We start from the raw sequence: 24342 nt of genomic DNA, 5'->3' as shown, positions 1-24342 counted from the left end.
TTTTACTTCACTGGGAGTGCCAGAACTTGGTTGGATTATATATATATATATATATATATATATATATATATATATATATACCTGCTCAAAAAAATAAAGGGAACACTAAAATAACACATCCTAGATCTGAATGAATGAAATATTCTTATTAAATACTTTGTTCTTTACATAGTTTAATGTGCCGACAACAAAATCACACAAAAATTATCAATGGAAATCAAATTTATTAACCCATGGAGGTCTGTAATGTCCTTAAAACAAGTCAAAATGAGGCTCAGTAGTGTGTGTGGCCTACACGTGCCTGTATGACCTCCCTACAACGCCTGGGCATGCTCCTGATGAGGTGGCAGATGGTCTCCTGAGGGATCTCCTCCCAGACCTGGACTAAAGCATCCGCCAACTCCTGGACAGTCTGTGGTGCAACGTGGCGTTGGTGGATGGAGCGAGACATGATGTCCCAGATGTGCTCAATTGGATTCAGGTCTGGGGAACGGGTGGGCCAGTCCATAGCAGTTCCTGCAAGACGAAGGCATTGATGCTGACACACTCCAGCCACATGAGGTCTAGCATTGTCTTGCATTAGGAGGAACCCAGGGCCAACCGCACCAGCATATGGTCTCACAAGGGGTCTGAGGATCTCATCTCGGTACCTAATGGCAGTCAGGCTACCTCTGGCGAGCACATGGAGGGCTGTGCGGCCCCCCAAAGAAATGCCACCCCACACCATTACTGACCCACTGCCAAACCGGTCATGCTGGAGGATGTTGCAGGCAGCAGAACGTTCTCCTTGGCGTCTCCAGACTCTGTCACGTCTGTCACATGTGCTCAGTGAGAACCTGCTTTCATCTGTGAAGAGCACAGGGCGCCAGTGGCGAATTTGCCAATCTTGGTGTTCTCTGGCAAATGCCAAACGTCCTGCACGGTGTTGGGCTGTAAGCACAACTCCCACCTGTGGACGTCGGGCCCTCATACCACCCTCATGGAGTCTGTTTCTGATCGTTTGAGTAGACACATGCACATTTGTGGCTTGCTGGAGGTCATTTTGCAGGGCTCTGGCAGTGCTCCTCCTGTTCCTCCTTGCACAAAGGCAGAGGTAGCGGTCCTGCTGCTGGGTTGTTGCCCTCCTACGGCTTCCTCCACGTCTTCTGATGTACTGGCCTGTCTCCTGGTAGCACCTCCATGCTCTGGACACTACGCTGACAGACACAGCAAACCTTCTTGCCACAGCTCACATTGATGTGCCATCCTGGATGAGCTGCACTACCTGAGCCACTTGTGTGGGTTGTAGACTCCGTCTCATGCTACCACTAGAGTGAAAGCACCGCCAGCTTTCAAAAGTGACCAAAACATCAGCCAGAAAGCATAGGAGCTGAGAAGTGGTCTGTGGTCACCACCTGCAGAACAACTCCTTTATTGGGGGTGTCTTGCTAATTGCCTATAATTTCCACCTGTTGTCTATTCCATTTGCACAACAGCATGTGAAATTGATTGTCAATCAGTGTTGCTTCCTAAGTGGACACTTTGATTACACAGAAGTGTGATTGACCTGGAGTTACATTGTGTTGTTTAAGAGTTCCCTTTATTTTTTTGAGCAGTGTGCATATATGTAGATAGATAGATAGATAGATAGATAGATAGATAGATAGATAGATAGATAGATAGATAGATAGATAGATAGAATTATTTATTCATTTTTTTAAAAAATTGAAAAACCAGAATTAGACTATTGTCACGCTGCGAGTGTGCGAGTCACATTGGCAGGTGAACCAGATGGGAGGCACTCGATGTATCGGCTGTCGGGATCCTGGTGCTCAGCATACCGGCGCCGGGATCCCGACCGCCGGTATGCCGGCACCTAATCCCCCTCTTGGGGTGCCCACGACACCCCTGGAGGAAGAATAAATAGCGTGGTGCCCGAAAGGGGCGCTTCTGTGCTCACCCCGCTGCCGGCATTCCGCCGGCCGAGATCCCGGCGCCGGTATTCTGGGTGCCGGGCAGTCGTAGTACACCCGAACCACACAGGTATAAAATACCTGCTTTATAATTAATTTATAGGTGTGCTGTATTCATTGATTTGTTACTATGGGAGCATTAATCTGGACTATGGGCCTGATTCATGTTTCAAAGTAAAGCAAAAAAGCAATCAACTGGGCAAAACCATGTTACACTGCAGGTAAGGCAGAGAGATTTAGATTTGGGTGGGGTGTGTCTACATGCAAGCAGCCAGTATTGACTGCACAGAAAAAAATATAAATGTATTTGCTCCCCTTGCATAGCCACACGGTTTGTTCCAGACACAAAGTTACTTTTTTTTTTCTTTGCTTACATACATGAATTCGGCCCTAAGAACATATGTATATCATGGCTGTAAAAGAGTTTCATAGCAATACTCCACATGGAAGATAATTAGATCAGATAAGGAAACAGACATCCACACTAATCACTTAAGTCATAGGTTATCCTGCAACAGTGGCCAATATCCTGATAGATAAGACCCATTATGAGTTACTTTATCTATCTATTTAGTTACTAACTATTCCAATTATCCTAAGTTCATCTACTAAAGCTGTTATACAGAAATGTGTGTAAGTGCGGTATTCTATTGAAACGTGTATAAGAGAGGTAATGATTTTGCACAGCTAGCCCTTAGCACACATCCACACGTCCAACATGCCGTATTTCATATGTCCATGCCCCGAGTCAAATGATTTTAATGCAGGCGATGGTCGTCATGCACAAATACTACTCTGGGAGAAAGTTCAACTTGCATTGGCACTGTGATGTTTCAGTGCTGAACGTTGTACTGAATGTGCCATTACCGGTGAGCAGGGCCGCAACTAGTGGGGGGGGCTAAGGAGGCATGTGCTCCGGGTGCAGGATTTGAGGGGGCGCCAAGGAGTTACAGGTGAGCAGGGTTTTTTTTTAAGGTTTTTTTTTTACCGGCAGTGCTTTGCTGCTCCAGTGAGACAGCAGACGGCTCCCGGGACAGTGTCTCTGACCCACCTGTCTGCCCGCAGCTGGCTCCGATGCCGTACGGGTGAGCTCCGATGCCGTACGGGTGAGCTCCAGTACCTGGGATCTCCCCTATGTCGGCTACTGTCTTATACTCTCTTCTTTGCCATGCAGTGCAGCGACTAGCTATGATCCCTTTTATTTAAAAGGCACCACAAATTCCACAAAAACAGACATTCGTCATAAAAAAGAAAAGGATGCAAGTAATATAAGGGAAGATGTATGTAGTTGTGAAAAGAGTGGAGAAGTTTGCAAGTGGAAAAGTTGCCCATGGCAACCAATCAGCTGATACCTATAATTTTATAGATAGAATGTACTTGATAAATGTTACTCAAAGCTGATTGGATGCCATGGGCAGCTTCTCCACTAGCCCACTTCTCCACTCTTTTCACCGCTTTATACATTTCCTCCATATTAACATACAGCACTATGGGGGTCATTCCGAGTTGTTCGCTCGCAAGCTGCTTTTAGCAGCTTTGCACACGCTAAGCCGCCGCCTACTGGGAGTGAATCTTAGCTTATCAAAACGAAAGATTAGCAGAATTGCGAATAGACACTTCTTAGCAGTTTCTGAGTAGCTCCAGACTTACTCGGCATCTGCGATCAGTTCAGTCAGTTTCGTTCCTGGTTTGACGTCACAAACACACCCAGCGTTCGCCCAGACACTCCTCCGTTTCTCCAGCCACTCCCGCGTTTTTCCCAGAAACGGTAGCATTTTTTCACACACACCCATAAAACGGCCAGTTTCCGCCCAGAAACACCCACTTCCTGTCAATCACATTACGATCACCAGAACGAAGAAAAAACCTTGTAATGCCGTGACTAAAATACCTAACTGCATAGCAAATTTACTTGGCGCAGTCGCACTGCGGACATTGCGCATGCGCATTAGCGACTAATCGCTCCGTTGCGAGAAAAAAATACAGAGCAAACAACTCAGAATGACCCCCTATATGTAGGAGGATATCAGTGTCAGTAAGTATAAATGGGACACAAGTAGAGATGGCCACAGGAGCAAGCACAGGAAGTGATCAGGAGAGGCCATGGAGTAAGGATGATGTAGGCCAGGCATTCCCAACCACGGTCCTCAAGGCACACTAATACCCCTTTCACACAGCCATAAATTTCCCGGGTTAAAACACATGAACGCGCATCAACCCGGGAAATTTCTCGGTGTGAAAGGGTACAGGGACAAAAACCCGGGATTTCTGTCCCTGCATTTCAACCCAGGGTTGGTCCCAGGATGATCCCTGGACCCTGGACAGTGTGAATGGTGCAGGGACATGTCCCACCTTCCCAGGTTGCCTCTGCTGATGCTGATTGGCTATTCAGGGCACTTCCTGGTCTTGTGTTTTTTTCTGAGACGCCCATTCTCAGAAAATGCAGGGCCATCCCGGGTTCAGTATGAAAGGTGCAGACCCGGGATGTCTTGGCAAAAAATGCTGGTGTGAAAGGTGCCAACCCGGGAATGTCCCTGCATGAGCCCGTGGCAGTATTCACGGGTTTTGCCCCTGCATTTCAGGTGTGAAAGGGGTATAACAGTGCAGGTTTTAGTGATATCCAGGCTTCAACACAGGTGACTTAATTAGTAGCTCAGTTATTTTGAGTTAACCATCTGTGCTGCAGCCTGGATACCACTAAAACCTGCACTGTTGGTGTGCCTTGAGGACCGTGGTTGGGAATGCCTGATGTAGGCCATAGTGAGGAAGTAATTTTAAAGGGAGATTCTGCATGGGAGAAGTGTTGAAGGGGGTGTGAAAGGTGGTTATTAGAGGGAAGGAAAGATGCAGCTGAGATGTAGTGAGTTTGAGTGAAAGTTTTGCAGGTGATGTTGAGGATCTTAAATTTAATTGTATCATTTCAAAGAGAATGGAAAGACAGCAAACGGGGGTGGGTTGGTTGCAGTGGTTGAGGAGTAATGAAAGAAGATGGTTCAAGACAGATGGTATCATGAAAGGGTGAAGGCCAAGTAGGAGGAGGTTGCAGTAGTTCTTCAAGCCAGGGATGAAGATAGAAAATACCAGTGTTGATGAGTGACACAGGTGGGAATTCTGGCTATGTTATGGAGCATTAAGGACTGAAAGAAGGACTTTATATGTGGAGTGAAACAGATGGCACAATTTTTTAATGTCACACAGCCAGCAGGCATGAGTAAACAAAGGAAAGTGCCATACTGTTAACCATGAGGAAGAAGCTGGAAAAAGGAGTGATATTAGTAAGGGCAAAAATTAAGAACTCCATTTTGTAGAATCTGCAACCCTGGATTAACGTATGGGCACACTGGATAGCTGCCCAAGGACCGAAGTTTAGGGTCCTTTGAGGTGGGGTCCTCCTGGTTGGTGCTTCTGGAGCTTCTTGGGAGGCAGGTAGAGAATACTGCCTGATCACCCTGACTGTGAATTACAACTAATCAGAGCAACCACACAGTATTCTCTACCTGCCTACCAGCCTGCTGCCACCAATGCTGATTGGTGGATGGCTGAAGCTAGTCACCACTTAGAGTGCAGCATTTTCTGCATGCCTCCCAGCCTGTAGCCAGTGAATGGCTGCCAGCATGATGATTGTGGATTTATATATCCCCAGAATTCAGGGGAAGGGTAGCAGATAGGCAAGTACAAGTTCTCTGGACAAAAAGTTGAGACAAACAGATGCCACTGACTTGCCAGACAACACAACTATTCCCAAATAACAAATCCATTGATTAAGTCCTGTGTATTACGTCAGCATTTTTGTGTGGTCCCCACAATGATAGGTCTATGGCTAAAGCTAGCCACAAAGCAGAGTGCACCATGCTGTCACATGTGCTGTACAGTATGCCAAAAGACAGGGTAAGTAATTTAACTGAGTAGCCCCCACAGATCTAGCATCTACTTTTTTTTTCTACAGAGATTAGCAAAGGAAAGGGACTCTGCCACTCACAAAAGAAAAGTCTGGATCCACCCTTGATGTAATATAATGGCATCTAAAATTTACTAGAAATCTCAGTTGTTTTTTTCTTCTTGAAACACTGCATCTCTTTACATAAATTCTAAAATTATATTGCAAACTTATGTACTGTGTTCTAGTGCCCTTCATTAATTAAAGTCTGTCAATATCAACCTTAATGTGGCCCAGCAATCTACATTAACAATAGCAACATCAGTAGTAATGTGGCTCGGTCAACACTAAGGGGAGTATCCACTTAGATGCGCTACTTTTTAAACTGGAAAAAAATAGACTATTATTATGATTTTAGCCTGATGGCTATCCAATTATAGTCCATTTTTTTCGTCCAAAAAATTACCCGTTTTGGAGCGATAACACACGGGAACCGGGATAAGTATCCAGACCCATGTGTAATCACGGCTCTGAGGGCCCGCATAATCCCTGATAAATGCCGGGAATCAGGGCTAATTGGAAAGCCCCTGGCGAATCCATTACCTGCTGCAAATTACCGCAGCTAATTGGATACCTCCCAACATTCCTTATGACTTATTAAAGCACATTAAGAAAAATAAGAATTTACTTACCGATAATTCTATTTCTCGTAGTCCGTAGTGGATGCTGGGGACTCCGTAAGGACCATGGGGAATAGCGGCTCCGCAGGAGACAGGGCACAAAAGTAAAAGCTTTAGGATCAGGTGGTGTGCACTGGCTCCTCCCCCTATGACCCTCCTCCAAGCCTCAGTTAGGATACTGTGCCCGGACGAGCGTACACAATAAGGAAGGATTTTGAATCCCGGGTAAGACTCATACCAGCCACACCAATCACACTGTACAACCTGTGATCTGAACCCAGTTAACAGCATGATAACAGCGGAGCCTCTGAAAAGATGGCTCACAACAATAATAACCCGATTTTTGTAACAATAACTATGTACAAGTATTGCAGACAATCCGCACTTGGGATGGGCGCCCAGCATCCACTACGGACTACGAGAAATAGAATTATCGGTAAGTAAATTCTTATTTTCTCTGACGTCCTAAGTGGATGCTGGGGACTCCGTAAGGACCATGGGGATTATACCAAAGCTCCCAAACGGGCGGGAGAGTGCGGATGACTCTGCAGCACCGAGTGAGAGAACTCCAGGTCCTCCTCAGCCAGGGTATCAAATTTGTAGAATTTTTCAAACGTGTTTGCCCCTGACCAAGTAGCAGCTCGGCAAAGTTGTAAAGCCGAGACCCCTCGGGCAGCCGCCCAAGATGAGCCCACCTTCCTTGTGGAATGGGCATTTACATATTTTGGCTGTGGCAGGCCTGCCACAGAATGTGCAAGCTGAATTGTACTACACATCCAACTAGCAATCGTCTGCTTAGAAGCAAGAGCACCCAGTTTGTTGGGTGCATACAGGATAACAGCAAGTCAGTTTTCCTGACTCCAGCCGTCCTGGAAATCTATATTTTCAGGGCCCTGACAACATCTAGCAACTTGGAGTCCTCCAAGTCCCTAGTAGCCGCAGGTACCACAATAAGTTGGTTCAGGTGAAACGCTGACACCACCTTAGGGAGAAACTGGGGACGAGTCCGCAGCTCTGCCCTGTCCGAATGGACAATCAGATATGGGCTTTTGTGAGACAAAGCCGCCAATTCTGACACTCGCCTGGCCGAGGCCAGGGCCAACAGCATGGTCACTTTCCATGTGAGATATTTCAAATCCACAGATTTGAGCGGTTTAAACCAATGTGATTTGAGGAATCCCAGAACTACGTTGAGATCCCACAGTGCCACTGGAGGCACAAAAGGGAGTTGTATATGCAGTACTCCCTTGACAAACTTCTGGACTTCAGGAACTGAAGCCAATTCTTTCTGGAAGAAAATTGACAGGGCCGAAATTTGAACCTTAATGGACCCCAATTTGAGGCCCATAGACACTCCTGTTTGTAGGAAATGCAGGAATCGACCGATTTGAAATTCCTCCGTGGGGGGCCTTCCTGGCCTCACACCATGCAACATATTTTCGCCAAATGCGGTGATAATGTTGTGCGGTCACCTCCTTCCTGGCTCTGACCAGGGTAGGGATGACCTCTTCCGGAATGCCTTTTTCCCTTAGGATCCGGCGTTCAACCGCCATGCCGTCAAACACAGCCGCGGTAAGTCTTGGAACAGACATGATCCTTGCTGAAGCAAGTCCCTTCTTAGTATCTCTTGAAGTTCCGGGTACCAAGTCCTTCTTGGCCAATCCGGAGCCACGAGTATAGTTCTTACTCCTCTCCGTCTTATAATTCTCAGTACCTTGGGTATGAGAGGCAGAGGAGGGAACACATACACCGACTGGTACACCCACGGTGTTACCAGAGCGTCCCAGCTATTGCCTGAGGGTCACTTGACCTGGCGCAATACCTGTCCAGTTTTTTGTTCATACTGGACGCCATCATGTCCACCTTTGGTCTTTCCCAACGGTTCACAATCATGTGGAAGACTTCCAGATGAAGTCCCCACTCTCCCGGGTGGAGGTCGTTCCTGCTGAGGAAGTCTGCTTCCCAGTTGTCCACTCCCGGAATGAACACCGCTGACAGTGTTATCACATGATTTTTCGCCCAGCGAAGAATCCTTGCTGCCATTGCCCTCCTGCTTCTTGTGCCGCCCTGTCTGTTTACGTGGGCGACTGCCGTGATGTTGTCCGACTGGATCAGCACCTGTTGACTTTGAAGCAGAGGTCTTCCTAGGCTCAGAGCATTGTAAATTGCCCTTAGCTGCAGTATATTTATGTGGAGAGAAGTCTCCAGACTTGACCACACTCCTTGGAAATTTCTTCCCTGTGTGACTGCTCCACAGCCTCTCAGGCTGGCATCCGTGGTCACCAGAACCCAGTCCTGAATGCCGAATGTGCTGCCCTCTAGTAGATGAGCACTCTGCAGCCACCACAGAAGAGACACCCTTGTCCTTGGAGACAGGATTATCCGCTGATGCATCTGAAGATGCGATCCGGACCATTCGTCCAGCAGATCCCACTGAAAAATTCTTGCGTGAAATCTGCCGAATGGAATCGCTTCGTAAGAAGCCACCATTTTTCCCAGGACTCTTGTGCATTGATGCACTGACACTTGGCCTGGTTTTAGGAGGTTTTCTGACTAGCTCGGATAACTCCCTGGCTTTCTCCTCCAGGAGAAACACCTTTTTCTGGACTGTGTCCAGAATCATCCCTAGGAACAGCAGACGTGTCGTCGGAATCAGCTGCGATTTTGGAATATTTAGAATCCACCCGTGCTGTCGTAGAACTACTTGAGATAGTGCTACTCCGACGTCCAACTGTTCTCTGGACCTTGCCCTTATCAGGAGATCGTCCAAGTAAGGGATAATTAAGACGCCTTTTCTTTGAAGAAGAATCATCATTTCGGCCATTACCTTGGTAAAGACCCGGGGTGCCGTGGACAATCCAAACGGCAGCGTCTGAAACTGATAGTGACAGTTCTGTACCACGAACCTGAGGTACCCTTGGTGAGAAGGGCAAATTGGGACATGGAGGTAAGCATCCTTGATGTCCAGGGACACCATATAGTCCCCTTCTTCCTGGTTCGCTATCACTGCTCTGAGTGACTCCATCTTGATTTGAACCTTTGTATGTAAGTGTTCAAAGATTTCAGATTTAGAATAGGTCTCACCGAGCCGTCTGGCTTCAGTACCACAAATAGTGTGGAATAATACCCCTTTCCTTGTTGTAGGAGGGGTACCTTGATTATCACCTGCTGGGAATACAGCTTGTGAAATTGTTTCCAATACTGCCTCCCTGTCGGAGGGAGACGTTGGTAAAGCAGACTTCAGGAACCTGCGAGGGGGAGACGTCTCGAATCTCCAATCTGTACCCCTGGGATACTACTTGTAGGATCCAGGGGTCCACTTGCGAGTGAGCCCACTGCGCGCTGAAACTCTTGAGACGACCCCCCACCGCACCTGAGTCCGCTTGTACGGCCCCAGCGTCATGCTGAGGACTTGGCAGAAGCGGTGGAGGGCTTCTGTTCCTGGGAAGGGGCTGCCTGCTGCAGTCTTCTTCCCTTTCCTCTACCCCTGGGCAGATATGACTGGCCTTTTGCCCGCTTGCCCTTATGGGGACGAAAGGACTGAGGCTGAAAAGACGGTGTCTTTTTCTGCTGAGATGTGACTTGGGGTAAAAAGGGTGGATTTTCCAGCTGTTGCCGTGGCCACCAGGTCCGATGGACCGACCCCAAATAACTCCTCCCCTTTATACGGCAATACTTCCATGTGCCGTTTGGAATCTGCATCACCTGACCACTGTCGTGTCCATAAACATCTTCTGGCAGATATGGACATCGCACTTACTCTTGATGCCAGAGTGCAAATATTCCTCTGTGCATCTCGCATATATAGAAATGCATCCTTTAAATGCTCTATAGTCAATAAAATACTGTCCCTGTCAAGAGTATCAATATTTTCAGTCAGGGAATCCGACCAAGCCACCCCAGCGCTGCACATCCAGGCTGAGGCGATCGCTGGTCGCAGTATAACACCAGTATGTGTATATATACTTTTTAGGATATTTTCCAGCCTCCTATCAGCTGGCTCCTTGAGGGCGGCCGTATCTGGAGACGGTACCGCCACTTGTTTTGATAAGCGTGTGAGCGCCTTATCCACCCTAAGGGGTGTTTCCCAACGCGCCCTAACTTCTGGCGGGAAAGGGTATAACGCCAATAATTTTCTATCGGGGGAAACCCACGCATCATCACACACTTTATTTAATTTATCTGATTCAGGAAAAACTACAGGTAGTTTTTTCACACTCCACATAATACCCTTTTTTGTGGTACTTGTAGTATCAGAAATATGTAACACCTCCTTCATTGCCCTTAACATGTAACGTGTGACCCTAATGGAAAATACGTTTGTTTCTTCACCGTCGACACTGGAGTCAGTGTCCGTGTCTGTGTCGACCGACTGAGGTAAATGGGCGTTTTAAAGCCCCTGACGGTGTTTGAGACGCCTGGACAGGTACTAATTGGTTTGCCGGCCGTCTCATGTCGTCAACCGACCTTGCAGCGTGTTGACATTATCACGTAATTCCCTAAATAAGCCATCCATTCCGGTGTCGACTCCCTAGAGAGTGACATCACCATTACAGGCAATTGCTCCGCCTCCTCACCAACATCGTCCTCATACATGTCGACACACACGTACCGACACACAGCACACACACAGGGAATGCTCTGATAGAGGACAGGACCCCACTAGCCCTTTGGGGAGACAGAGGGAGAGTTTGCCAGCACACACCAAAACGCTATAATTATACAGGGAACAACCTTATATAAGTGTTTTCCCTTATAGCATCTTAATATATAATAATATCGCCAAATAAGTGCCCCCCCTCTCTGTTTTAACCCTGTTTCTGTAGTGCAGTGCAGGGGAGAGCCTGGGAGCCTTCCTAGCAGCGGAGCTGTGTAGGAAAATGGCGCTGTGTGCTGAGGAGAATAGGCCCCGCCCCCTTTTCGGCGGGCTTCTTCTCCCGTTTTTCTGACAACCTGGCAGGGGTTAAATACATCCATATAGCCCCAGAGGCTATATGTGATGTATTTTTAGCCAGCATAGGTACTTTCATTGCTGCCCAGGGCGCCCCCCCCAGCGCCCTGCACCCTCAGTGACCGTTGGTGTGAAGTGTGCTGAGAGCAATGGCGCACAGCTGCCGTGCTGTGCGCTACCTTAAGAAGACTGGGAAGTCTTCAGCCGCCGATTTCTGGACCTCTTCTCTCTTCAGCATCTGCAAGGGGGTCGGCGGCGCGGCTCCGGTGACCCATCCAGGCTGTACCTGTGATCGTCCCTCTGGAGCTAGTGTCCAGTAGCCTAAGAAGCCAATCCATCCTGCACGCAGGTGAGTTCACTTCTTCTCCCCTAAGTCCCTCGTTGCAGTGAGCCTGTTGCCAGCAGGACTCACTGAAAATAAAAAACCTAACAAAACTTTTACTCTAAGCAGCTCTTTAGGAGAGCCACCTAGATTGCACCCTTCTCGGCCGGGCACAAAAACCTAACTGAGGCTTGGAGGAGGGTCATAGCGGGAGGAGCCAGTGCACACCACCTGATCCTAAAGCTTTTACTTTTGTGCCCTGTCTCCTGCGGAGCCGCTATTCCCCATGGTCCTTACGGAGTCCCCAGCATCCACTTAGGACGTCAGAGAGACAATAACAAATAAAATAAAACAAATTAAAAAAAAAAACATTTATGGCATAACTATTCAAATGCCTCAAAGTTATTGTAGGACATCAACAACTTGCTATAGTCCAAACAGACATTTGAGTATCATATAAGCAGAAGAACAATTAATCACAAATTATGAGAATTCTTTTGTGCTTCACTATTTTCCTTTATCAGCACAAATGATTGGCAGGCAGAGCACATCTATATTCTGCTATCGCTATTAATAGTATATTTTACTGGTTGCACTTGTACAGCTTGTTTCACTTTCATACTCTCCAGGGTAACCGATGAATGTGCACAAGGCTGCTTTCATTCCTCACCACAATCAATACACTTCTTTCATTCATTTGTTTCAGGAAGTCTGCTGATAACCTCTGTGACTGTGCCTCCGTCAGTCAGTCAATGTATTGCAGTAAGTTGCGTAGAGACTTTATAGCTGCACGCACCCTGCATTAACTGAAACACTACACTATAGCAGACAGCCATGCAGAATTACACACACACACAATGTCATTCTTCTCACATTTACATAAATGCATTTATATATGTACCTGTTCTGTAGGAAGATTTGTGATCATGTGCCTCACAAGATGCAGGGGTGACCCCTCATACACCCCTGCTACCTGCATGCTTGTACTGCCCGAGTGTTATACACCTGACAATCAATACCGGTTCTGGGATATACGTGACACTTTACCTACTATGACAGCCGCCCACACACCACACCCACAGAATAAACTGTAAGCAGAAAGTATGCAGTTAGGACAGCACCTTGCCCACTGAATGGAAGGAGGAAGTTAGGGAGGGTACGGAAAATACAAAAGAAGGAGTGGTGAAGGCTATTGTGACATTAAAGGAAATGGAATTCAGTTGCAGCTAGAGTAGAGAATAACTTTCTGAGAGAATGAAATGTAAAAGTAAAATAAAGAGAAAATACATATAGACAAAACATACATCTTGCCCGTACATTGTAGTATTTAAATAATTGTGTTTAATACCCTGTTCCACCTCTTGATATCATCCCCGCTGGCTTGTATTCCGAAAGTATCAGAGACTGACTGTACATATGTCACACATTTCATAATTTCATAAAGTGAACCCCCCTGACAGCCCTAAGTAATGTGTGTGTGTGTGTGTGTGTGTGTGTGTGTGTGTGTGTGTGTGTGTATATATTAGTATTTCTCTAACGTCCTAGTGGATGCTGGGGACTCCGTCAGGACCATGGGGAATAGCGGCTCCGCAGGAGACAGGGCACAAAAGCAAGCTTTTAGGATCACATGGTGTGTACTGGCTCCTCCCCCTATGACCCTCCTCCAAGCCTCAGTTAGGTTTTTGTGCCCGTCCGAGAAGGGTGCAATCTAGGTGGCTCTCTTAAAGAGTTGCTTAGAAAAAGTTTTTAGGTTCTTTATTTTCAGTGAGTCCTGCTGGCAACAGGCTCACTGCATCGAGGGACTTAGGGGAGAGAATTTCAACTCACCTGCGTGCAGGATGGATTGGATTCTTAGGCTACTGGACACCATTAGCTTCAGAGGGAGTCGGAACACAGGTCTCGCCCTGGGGTTCGTCCCGGAGCCGCGCCGCCGACCCCCTTGCAGATGCTGAAGATTGAAGAGGTCCGGAACCAGGCGGCAGAAGACTTTTCAGTCTTCCTCAGGTAGCGCACAGCACTGCAGCTGTGCGCCATTGTCTGTCAGCACACTTCCCACAGCGATCACGGAGGGTGCAGGGCGCGGGGGGGGGGGGGCGCCCTGGCAGCAATGTAGAATACCTGTATGGCGAAAAATACATCACATATAGCCCTTGAGGCTATATGGATGTATTTAACCCCTGCCAGACTTCACAATCTCCGGAGAAGAAGCCCGCCGAAAAGGGGGCGGGGCCTATTCTCCTCAGCACACAGCGCCATTTTCCCTCACAGAAAGGCTGAGGGGAAGGCTCCCAGGCTCTCCCCTGCACTGCACTACAGAAACAGGGTTAAAACAGAGAGGGGGGGCACTGATTTGGCGATATACATATATATTAAATGCTATATGGGAGGAACACTTATATAAGGGTTGTCCCTGTATAATTATAGCATTTTGGTGTGTGCTGGCAAACTCTCCCTCTGTCTCCCCAAAGGGCTAGTGGGTCCTGTCCTCTATCAGAGCATTCCCTATGTGTGTGCTGTATGTCGGTACGTGTGTGTCGACATGTATGAGGAAAATGTTGGTGAGGAGGCGGAGCAAATTGCCTGTAATGGTGATGTCACTCTCTAGGGAGTCGACACCGGAATGGATGGCTTACTTATGGAATTACGTGATAATGTCAACACGCTGCAAGTGGGTTGACGACATGAGACGGCCGGCGAACAAATTAGTACCGGTCCAGGCGTCTCAGACACCGTCAGGGGCTTGTAAAAACGCCCATTTACCTCAGTCGGTCGACATAGACCCAGACACGGACACTGATTTCAGTGTCGACGGTGAAGAAACAAACGTATTTTCCTTTAGGGCCACACGTTAAGGGCAATGAAGGAGGTGTTACATATTTCTGATACTCCAAGTACCACAAAGAAGGGTATTATGTGTGAGGTGAAAAAACTACCTGTAGTTTTTCCTGAATCAGATAAATTAAATGAAGTGTGTGATGATGCGTGGGTTTCCCCCGATAGAAAATTATTGGCGCTATACCCTTTCCCGCCAGAAGTTAAGGCGCATTGGGAAACACCCCTCAGGGTGGATAAGGCGCTCACATGCTTATCAGAAAAATATCCTAAAAAGTATACACACACATGCTGGTGTTATACTGTGACCAGCGATCGCCTCAGCCTGGATGTGCAGAGCTGAGGTGGCTTGGTCGGATTCCCTGACTAAAAATATTGATACCCTTGACAGGGACAGTATTTTATTGACTATAGAGCATTTAAAGGATGCATTTCTATATATACGAGATGCGCAGAGGGATATTTGCACTCTGGCATCAAGAGTAAATGCGATGTCCATATCTGCAAGAAGATGTTTATGGACACGACAGTGGTCAGGGGATGCAGATTCCAAACGGCACAAAGATGTATTGCCGTATAAAAGGGGAGGAGTTATTTGGGGTCGGTCCATGGGACCTGGTGGCCACGGCAACTGCTGGAAGATCCACCGTTTTTTACCCTAAGTCACATCTCTGCAGAAAAAGACACCGTCTTTTCAGCCTCAGTCTTTTCGTCCCTATAAGATATCTGCCCAGGGATAGAGGAAAGGGAAGAAGACTGCAGCAGGCAGCCCATTCCCAGTAACAGAAGCCCTCCACCGCTTCTACTAAGTTCTCAGCATGACGCTGGGACCGTACAGGACCCCTGGATCCTACAAGTAGTATCAAAGGGGCACAGATTGGAATGTCGAGGCGTTTCCCCCCTCGCAGGTTCCTGTAGTCTGCTGTACCAATGTCCCCCTCCGACAGGGAGGCAGTATTGAAAACAATTCACAAGCTGTATTCCCAGCAGGTGATAATAAAATTACCCCTCCTACAACAAGGAAAGGGGTATTGTTCCACACTATAGGGTGGTACTGAAGCCAGAAGGCTAGGTGAGACCGATTCTAAATCTGAAAAATTTGAACACTTACAAGGGTTCAAACCCAGATGGAGTCACTCAGAGCAGTGATAGCGAACTGGGAACAAGGGGACTATATGGTGTCCAGGGACATCAGGGATGCTTACCTCCATGTCCCAAAAGTTGCTTTTCTCACCAAGGGTACCTCAGGTTCGTGGTACAGAACTGTCACTATCAGTTTCAGACGATGCCGTTGGAGTGTCCAAGGCACCCCGGGTCTTTACCAAGGTAATGACCGAAATGAGGATTCGTCTTCAAAGAAAATGGACGACCTCCTGATAAGAACAAGGTCCAGAGAACAGTTGGAGGTCGGAGTAGCACTATCTCAAGTAGTTCTACGACAGCACGGGTGGATTCTAAATATTCCAAAACCGCAGTTGTTCCGACGACACGTCTGCTGGTCCTAGGGATGATTCTGGACACAGTCCAGGAAAAGGGTGTTTCTCCCAGAGGAGAAAGCCAGGGAGTTATCCGAGCTAATCGGGATCCTCCTAAAACCAGGAAAAGTGTCAGTGCATCATTGCACAAGAGTCCTGGTAAAAAATGGTGGCTTATTACGAAGCGCTTCCATTCGGCAGATTTCACGCAAGAACTCTTCAGTGGGATCTGCTGGACAAATGGTCCGGATCGCATCTTCAGATGCATCAGCGGATAACCCTATATCCAAGGACAAGGGTGTCTCTCCTGTGGTGATTACAGAGTGCTCATCTTCTAGAGGGCCGCAGATTCGGCATTCAGGATTGGATGCTGGTATCCACGGAGGCCAGCCTGAGAGGCTGGGGAGCAGTCACACAGGGAAAAAATTTCCAGGGAGTGTGATCAAGTCTGGAGAATTCTCTCCACATAAATATACTGGAGCTAAGAGCAAATTTGTAATGCTATAAGCTTAGCAAGGCCTCTGCTTCAAGGTCAGCCGGTATTGATCCAGTGGGATAACATCACGGCAGTCGCCCACGTAAACAGATAGGGCGGCACAAGAAGCAGGAGGGCAGTGGTCAAAACTGCAAGGATTTTTCGCTAGACGGAAAATCATGTGATAGCACTGTCAGCAGTGTTCATTCCGGGAATGGACGACTGGGAAGCAGACTTCCTCAGCAGGCACGACCTCCACCCGGGAGAGTGGGAACTTCATCGGGAAGTTTTCCGCATGATTGTGAACCGTTGGGAAAGACCAAAGGTGGAAATGATGGCGTCCCGCCCGAACAAAAAACGGGACAGGTATTGCGCCAGGTCACGAGACCTTCAGGCGATAGCTGTGGACGTCCTGGTAACACCGTGGGTGTAACAGTCGGTGTATGTGTTCCCTCTTCTGCTTCTCATAACCAAGGTATTGAGAATTATAAGACGTAGAGGAGTAAGAACTATACTCGTGGCTCCGGATTGGCCAAGAGGGACTTGGTACCCGGAACTTCAAGAGATGCTCACAGAGGACTAATGGCCTCGGGAGCTAAGATGGGATTTGCTTTCAGCAAGAACCATGTCTGTTCCAAGAGGAACCGTGGCATCTGCCTCTAAGAAAGGACCTGCTCCAGCAGGGACCTTGTCTGTTCCAAGACTTACCGCGACTGCGTTTGACGGCATGGCGGTTGAACGCCGGATCCTAAGGGAAAAGGCATTCCGGAAGAGGTCATACCTACCCTGGTCAAAGCCAGGAAGGAGGTGACCGCACAACGTTATCACCACATGTGGTGAAAATATGTTGCGTGGGTGAGGCCAGGAAGGCCCCACGAAAAAATTTCAACTAGGTCGATTTCTGCACTTCCTGAAAACAGGAGTGTCTATGAGCCTCAAATTGGGGTCCATTAAGGTTCAAGTTTCGGCCCTGTAGATTTTCTTCCAGAAAAAATTGGCTTCAATTCCTGAAGTCCAGACGTTTGTCAAGGGAGTATTGCATATACAGCCCCTTGTGTGCCTCCAGTGGCACCGTGGGATCTCAACGTAGTGTTGGGATTCCTCAAATCATATTGGTTTGAACCGATCAAATCTGTGGATTTGAAATATCTCACATGGAAAGGGACCATGTTGTGGCCCTGGCCTCGGCCAGGCGATTGTCAGAATTGGGGGCTTTGTCTTAAAAAAAGCTCATATTTGTTTTTCCATTCGGACAGGGCAGAACTGCGGACTCGTCCCCAGTTTCTTCCTAAGGTGGTGTCAGCGTTTCGCCTGAAACAACATATTGTGGTGCCTGCGGCTACTAGGGACTTGGAGGACTCCAAGTTGCTAGACGTTGTCGGGGCCCTAAAAATAGATATATATATATATATATATATTTCCAGGACGGCTGGAGTCAGAAAGTCTGACTTGCTGTTTATATTGTATGCACCCCAAAAGATGGGTGCTCCTGCTTCTAAGCAGACTATTGCTCGTTGGATTTGTAGTACAATTCAGCTTGCACAGTCTGTGGCAGGCCTGCCACAGCCAAAATCTGTCAATGCCCATTCCACAAGGAAGGTGGGCTCATCTTGGGCGGATGCCCGAGGGGGTCTCGGCTTTAAAATTTGGCCGAGCAGCTACGTGGTCAGGGGGGAACACGTTTGTAAAATTCTACAAATTTGATACCCTGGCTGAGGAGGACCTGGAGTTCTCTCATTCGGTGCTGCAGAGTCACCCGCACTCTCCCGCCCGTTTGGGAGCTTTGGTATAATCCCCATGGTCCTGACGGAGTCCCCAGCATCCACTAGGACGTTAGAGAAAATAAGATTTTACTTACCGATAAATCTATTTCTCGTAGTCCGTAGTGGATGCTGGGCGCCCATCCCAAGTGCGGATTGTCTGCATTACTTGTACATAGTTATTGTTACAAAAATCGGGTTATTATTGTTGTGAGCCATCTTTTTTAGAGGCTACTTCATTGTTATCATACTGTTAACTGGGTTCAGATCACAAGTTGTACGGTGTGATTGGTGTGGCTGGTTTGGGTCTTACCCGGGATTCAAGATCCTTCCTTATTGTGTACGCTCGTCCGGGCACAGTACCTAACTGAGGCTTGGAGGAGGGTCATAGGGGGAGGAGCCAGTACACACCATGTGATCCTAAAAGCTTGCTTTTGTGCCCTGTCTCCTGCGGAGCCGCTATTCCCCATGGTCCTGACGGAGTCCCCAGCATCCACTACGGACTACGAGAAATAGATTTATCGGTAAGTAAAATCTTATTTTATACTGTATACACACGCATGCACACATATATGGCAATAGTCGACATAGGAAAAGATCGACATGACTCTTAGGGGGGAATTCAAATTGAAAAGTCAGTTGGGTGCCTCTTTTTTCCTATTACATAGGAAAAAACAGACACCCAAGTGACTTTTCAAAGAATTGAATATCCCCCATAGCATACCTCCCAACTTTTCATTTGTAGAAAGAGGGACACATGCGTGGCGTAGCCGCGAGCTCCCGAAAAAGGGGAGTGATCTAAGAAAAGGGGTGTTGCTTCACATTGGATCCGCGATCGTGAGCCACGCCCCGTTTTCGTCACTGAGGTGGCATGCCCAGCGCTCTGTGAGCCGCAGACATGCCTCCTCTCCCTCTGACTCCAGTGAATAGACGCTATGCGCATGCGCACAGCGTCTATTCACCGCTGCTCTGCTGAGCAGGACAGCGAGTGAATGCCCCCCCCCCCCACCGCGGGACACTGCGGCCCGCGAGTGGGACAGCGGGACAGTCCCCAAAAAATGGGACTGTCCCGCAAAAATCGGGACAGTTGGGAGGTATGCCCTTAGACCAGGGGTGGGGAACCTCAGGCCCGTGGGCCGTATAAGGCTCGCAGAGCCACTTGATCCGGCCAGGCTCACCTAACCAAGGGAGATGCCAGGCGCCCGCTGAGATTTTATTACTAGCAGGCGCCCAGCTTATTCCCCTCAGCAGCAGCCGGAGGCAGGAGCTCACACCTGAGCTCCGACTTCCGGCTCTGGCAGTGTGCGTGTGCAGCTGTGTGGTGCTATCGGAGAGATATCATGACGTCTCTCCCATAGTTCTGAGGAGCGGACGGCCAGGCGGAGGGCAACGGTCCGGTAGCAGGAGCGGGGCTGGTGAGTATTGTGGGTTTTTTTTTTCCTTTTAATGTGTGTGTCGTGGCGCTATTGGGGAGCATATCTAATGGGGCATAACAAGTGACTGGGGGCATATGTTCTGAACACCTGAATGGGGGCATAACTACTGACTGAAGGCATAACTACTGGGGCATAACTACTGGGGGCATATCTTCTGGGGGCAGGCTAATTTTTAAGTTGATAATTTTTGTATGGCCCCCGAAGGATTTTATAAATACCTAAATGGCCCTTGGTAGAAAAAAGACTACTCCATCCGACGCTTGGCATTGGACTTGGTGATGTGAGGCATACATGCAGCTGCTAGCCCATAAAAACCCATTCCATTAAGCTCCAGCCGCACAGTTTTTGTGCTTACATTAAGGTCAGTGGAAATCTGGAACTCTTCAGCTATGGAATCAGCAGAGCGTTGGCGACTTTTACGCACCATGAGCATTAGCAGTCGTTGACCCCGCTCTGTGGTTTTACGTGGTCTTCCAGTTGCTGTTGTTCCTAAATGCTTCCACTTTTGTAGAATATCACTCACAGTTGGCCGTGGAATTTCCAGCAGGGATGATATTTCACGAACCGTCTTATTGCAAAATGGGTCTCCTATCGGGATGTGGTCAAGATCCCGCCGGTCGGAATACCGACACCGGAATCCCGACTGGCACAATTCCGACATATTCTCCCTCTGTGGGTGTCCACGACACCCATAGAGGGAGAATAAATTAGTGTGCCGAGCATAGCGAGGCACCGCGCCCGCAGCGTGGCGAGCGCAGCGAGCTCGCAAGGGGCTGCGGTGCGCTCGACCCCCTGTCAGGATTGTGCCGGTCGGGATTCCGGTGTCGGTATTCCGACCGCCGGGATCCCATCCAGCGGGATTTCGTACTGATCCCCTCCTATCACAGTGCCACGCTTGAAGTCACTGTTTTCTTGTTTTGGTCATTGTTTATGTACTTTCTTAGGCACTGTGGCACCATTGTGGCGCCATAAAAATTAACAATAAAAATAATAATGATATTGTAAACTCTTACCTGTTTGAGTGTCTGCTAATACCAAACCTTGTTTTATTATGTTTGTTCCCAATTGTAAAATGCTAAAGAATATGCTGTCTCTATGAAAAATATACCCCTTTCAGACCGCCAGCTATGAAAACGGGTTATTGGCACATGAACGCACATACCCATGTTCATCTGCGGTCTGAACAGGTGTTCAACCCGGCTCGCTGTGCGGTGTGAACGGGAGCCGGGTCGATGTGACCCGTTTCCCGTTCACTGTGTGTTGACGGGCGGCACTGATCTCCAGTATGCCGGGTTGCTTAAAGAGGTAGTGAGGTGCCTGAGGCGGGTCGCACACTGGGAGCTTCCGTGTCAGGCTCTCGGATGTGACCAGCCTCAGGCGCCTGAAAGGGGTATAAATTACACAAGGAACACATTTATTCTTCGAACCCTTAATAAAGCTACCTAGCTAGCAAGAGATCCATGTGTTCATAGTCTTAGGACTCATGCAAATCAGTTGCTTGTTTAAGCAGGTGCACACAACAGACTCAAGGGGTTCAGTATGCCGGCAGTCACATGACCGACAGCAGCATCCTGACACTGAATATCTGAAATCGGAGGGGGTAAGTATTTTAACCCTCCCCTACACTAACCCTCTGTTGGTGGCGGCTAGGGATAACCCTCTGGGGGTGGCGGCTAGGGGTACCCCTTTTAGGGGTAGCAACTAGGGCTAACCACCCTTCTTAGTGCCTAACCCGAACCCCAATTCTTACCTTTGGGATGTTGGTTGTAGGTTTTCCCGCACCGGTCTCCTGAATGTTGTCAGGATTCCATCGTCAGTCACATGACTGCCGGCATCCCAACCGATGGAATGCCAAACGCATCCCAACTCAAGTACTCGTAAATACATTGTAAGTTACACAGTCTCATTTCGCTCTTACAACTCTTTGTGCCGGAATGGGAATGGGAGAAAATGTATAGTCACGGCTAAAATACAGTAAGGGCATGCTTACCACTAAACAGATGCATATACTGCATATCTATTTGGAGGTAGAAAGAGGGTCGACTCTACCATTTTTTTCAGCTTTAGGCAGCCGCCTAGAGCATTGTGATCTGGGGGTAGGGATTGATTAAGAGAGGATGGTGGGGACTCCAGTCCCGGGCCCTGACTGAGAGGGGGACCGGGTGGCAGCAGTGAGGATCACGGGGACAGGCCAGCTGCCAGCGCACCGGCAGGGCAGGCAGCCACGGAGGCACACAGAGCTGCAGTTATATTCTTTCTGTTGAGCCGGCCGTGAGCCAATCGGAGCTCATGGACCGGCAGCCAATCAAGGGCTGCGAGCTCCTGATTGTCTCACGGCCAGCTTAATAGAAAAAATATTACAACCACAGCTCTGTGTGTGCTGCAGTTGTATTCTTTCTATTGAGCCAGCCGTGAGCTCACGGACCGGCAGCCAATCAGCTCCTGATTGGCTGCCGGTCTGTGAGCTCCGGTTGGCTCACGGCCAGCTTAATAGAAAGAATATTACAACCGCAGCTCTTTTTGTGCTGTGCCTCCGTGGCTGCCTGCCCTGCAGGTACGCCGGCAGCTGGCCCGTCCCCGCAATTCTCCCTGCTGCCAGGGACCCCCCAAGTTGGTAAGGTTTGGGGGAACTACAGGATGGGCCCCATCATTTCTGATGGCAGCCCTGAGGAATGGACATGTGTACAGGCTCCGTGTGGACTCCTTCCTCTCCTTGTCAGTGGCTGAAGCACTGTAGACTTTGGCTTTGTGCCGGAGTCTACAGCGCATGTGCAGGACTCAGGGAAAATGGAGCCTGCCCCTAATTCCAGGGAACATATCTACGGCGAATGTATGAATCATTGGGAAAATGGCTGCCACCGGTGCCGGCCACCACAGGTCAGTGTAATTATATGGGTGCAGGGTGTGCAGTGTGTGCCTCCCTGGATCCAGGGGCCTGTTTACACGTCACACACTGCCCCCATTATAGATATGCCAATGCCTGAGGTGTATATTGTTATGTGGGTTGGGGGAGGGGGGGGGGGGTAGTAGGCTGAAGTCTTGCCAAGGAACCTTGCACCAGCCCTGGGTAGATCATATAAAGTTGCTCAACACCTGGAGCACAGTACGCACCAATGATGATGATGATGACGACGACGACCACAATCGGCGCCTGGATCTGATTGGCTGAATAGGTCTAAATCTTTTCCATTTATGGTAAATGTATTGTAGTTTTTTGTCTCTTGTAAACCTTTTGCATTATTTCAGTAATATTAGCACTCAGCCTGCACTAATAAAACATATTTCCATGTTATATTTTAAAGAGGAAGGCAATTGATGTATCTATTGCTTTGTATTTAATAAAAACATAAATTTTGTCTTTGTGCTTGTTCTTATTTTCTATAAAATAAAATATGCAACCTAATTTTTAATTACACGATATGGTAAAGCATACGGGATCAGTATGGGATCCCAACGGTCATAATACCGACGCCAGAATCCCGACGGCGAGTGCAGTGCGTCCCCTCGCGGGCTCGCTGTGCTCGCCACGCTTCGGGCCTAGTGGCGAGCTTAGCTTAGCTTGCCACACTAATTTATTCCCCCTTGGGGGGGTGGAGTGGACAATCCCCCCCTGAGTGTGGATTCGAGCCCTGGTCGGGATTTCAAACCATAAGGATTCCCATGGATGTTGGGATTCCGGCGTCGGTATTATGACCGCCGGGATCCGGACCGTCGGGAAACTAATTGCTTCCCAAGAGTAAAAATTGTGTAAATAATATGCTATTATTTTATCTTTTAGATATATGAGGTGCCACCAAATTGCGCAGCTCAGTACAAAGCAAAGATACAAAACAGGAGGATAAATAAAGTAATACAGTATAACAATATACAATAAAAAATGTAGGCAGAATTATAATATATACCAACAGGCTGAGATAGTGAACCTAGGGGGTGTAGTATGTTATGCCGGCGGCCGGGATCCCGACCACCGGCATGCCGGCAGCTGGGCGAGCGTAAATGAGCCCCTTGCAGGCTCACTGTGGGCACGGTGGCACGTTACGCTATTTATTCTCCCTCCAGGGGGGTCGTGGACCCCAAAGAGGGAGAATGGTTGTCGGTATGCCGGGTGTTGTGATTCCGGCACCGGTGTACTGAGCGCCAGGATCCCAACAGCCGGCATACTGAATACCATCCAACCTAGGGGAGGGTTGAAACAAGAGGAGGGAGAGTCCTGTACTCAATAGCATAGTTTTAGAATGTAAGGGGAAGGAGTTTGGATATTGGGGAGATACAAGGTGTTAAGGATGTAGGAGGTAAGACTGATCAGGCAGAGATTTGGTAGGCTAGAGTGAATAAGTGAGTTTTGAGGGTTAGTTTTTAAGTAATAGATGTAGGGAGAGAATCTGATGAAGGGGAGAATACCATGACTTAGGGACAATGCGGAAGAAGTCTTGGAGATGGGAGTGATAGGTGGTAATAAATGGGGAGGTGAGGCAGCGGGGAGGCATTTGATATGCCGGCTGTCGGGATCCCAGTGCTCACCATACCGACGCTGGAATCCCGACAGCCGGCATACCGACAAGTATTCTCCCTCTTGGGGTGT

At 48.4% G+C, this 24342-nt stretch overlaps 1 protein-coding gene across 2 annotated transcripts in view; it reads right to left on the bottom strand.

The window, feature by feature from the left end:
* The window catches only part of LOC135038474 (lysophospholipid acyltransferase 2-like), a 64799-nt gene extending 42825 nt beyond the window's left edge, over nucleotides 1-21974 (bottom strand). The window contains exon 1 of one of the 2 annotated variants that reach the window (XM_063954656.1): nucleotides 21751-21974. Coding sequence is in view for 1 of the 2 variants with exons in the window: in XM_063954655.1 (XP_063810725.1) it covers nucleotides 12684-12761 (78 nt within the window). In the remaining variant the exon portion in view is untranslated. Of the gene's footprint in view, nucleotides 1-12683; nucleotides 12776-21750 lie in introns of those variants that run through there. The other variant, XM_063954655.1, reaches the window with a different exon arrangement.
* Between the last annotated feature and the right edge of the window lie 2368 nt (nucleotides 21975-24342).

Source organism: Pseudophryne corroboree, chromosome 2 (assembly GCF_028390025.1).
Source record: "Pseudophryne corroboree isolate aPseCor3 chromosome 2, aPseCor3.hap2, whole genome shotgun sequence".
NCBI lineage: Eukaryota > Metazoa > Chordata > Amphibia > Anura > Myobatrachidae > Pseudophryne > Pseudophryne corroboree.
This window is presented reverse-complemented; position numbering and strand designations above follow the sequence as displayed.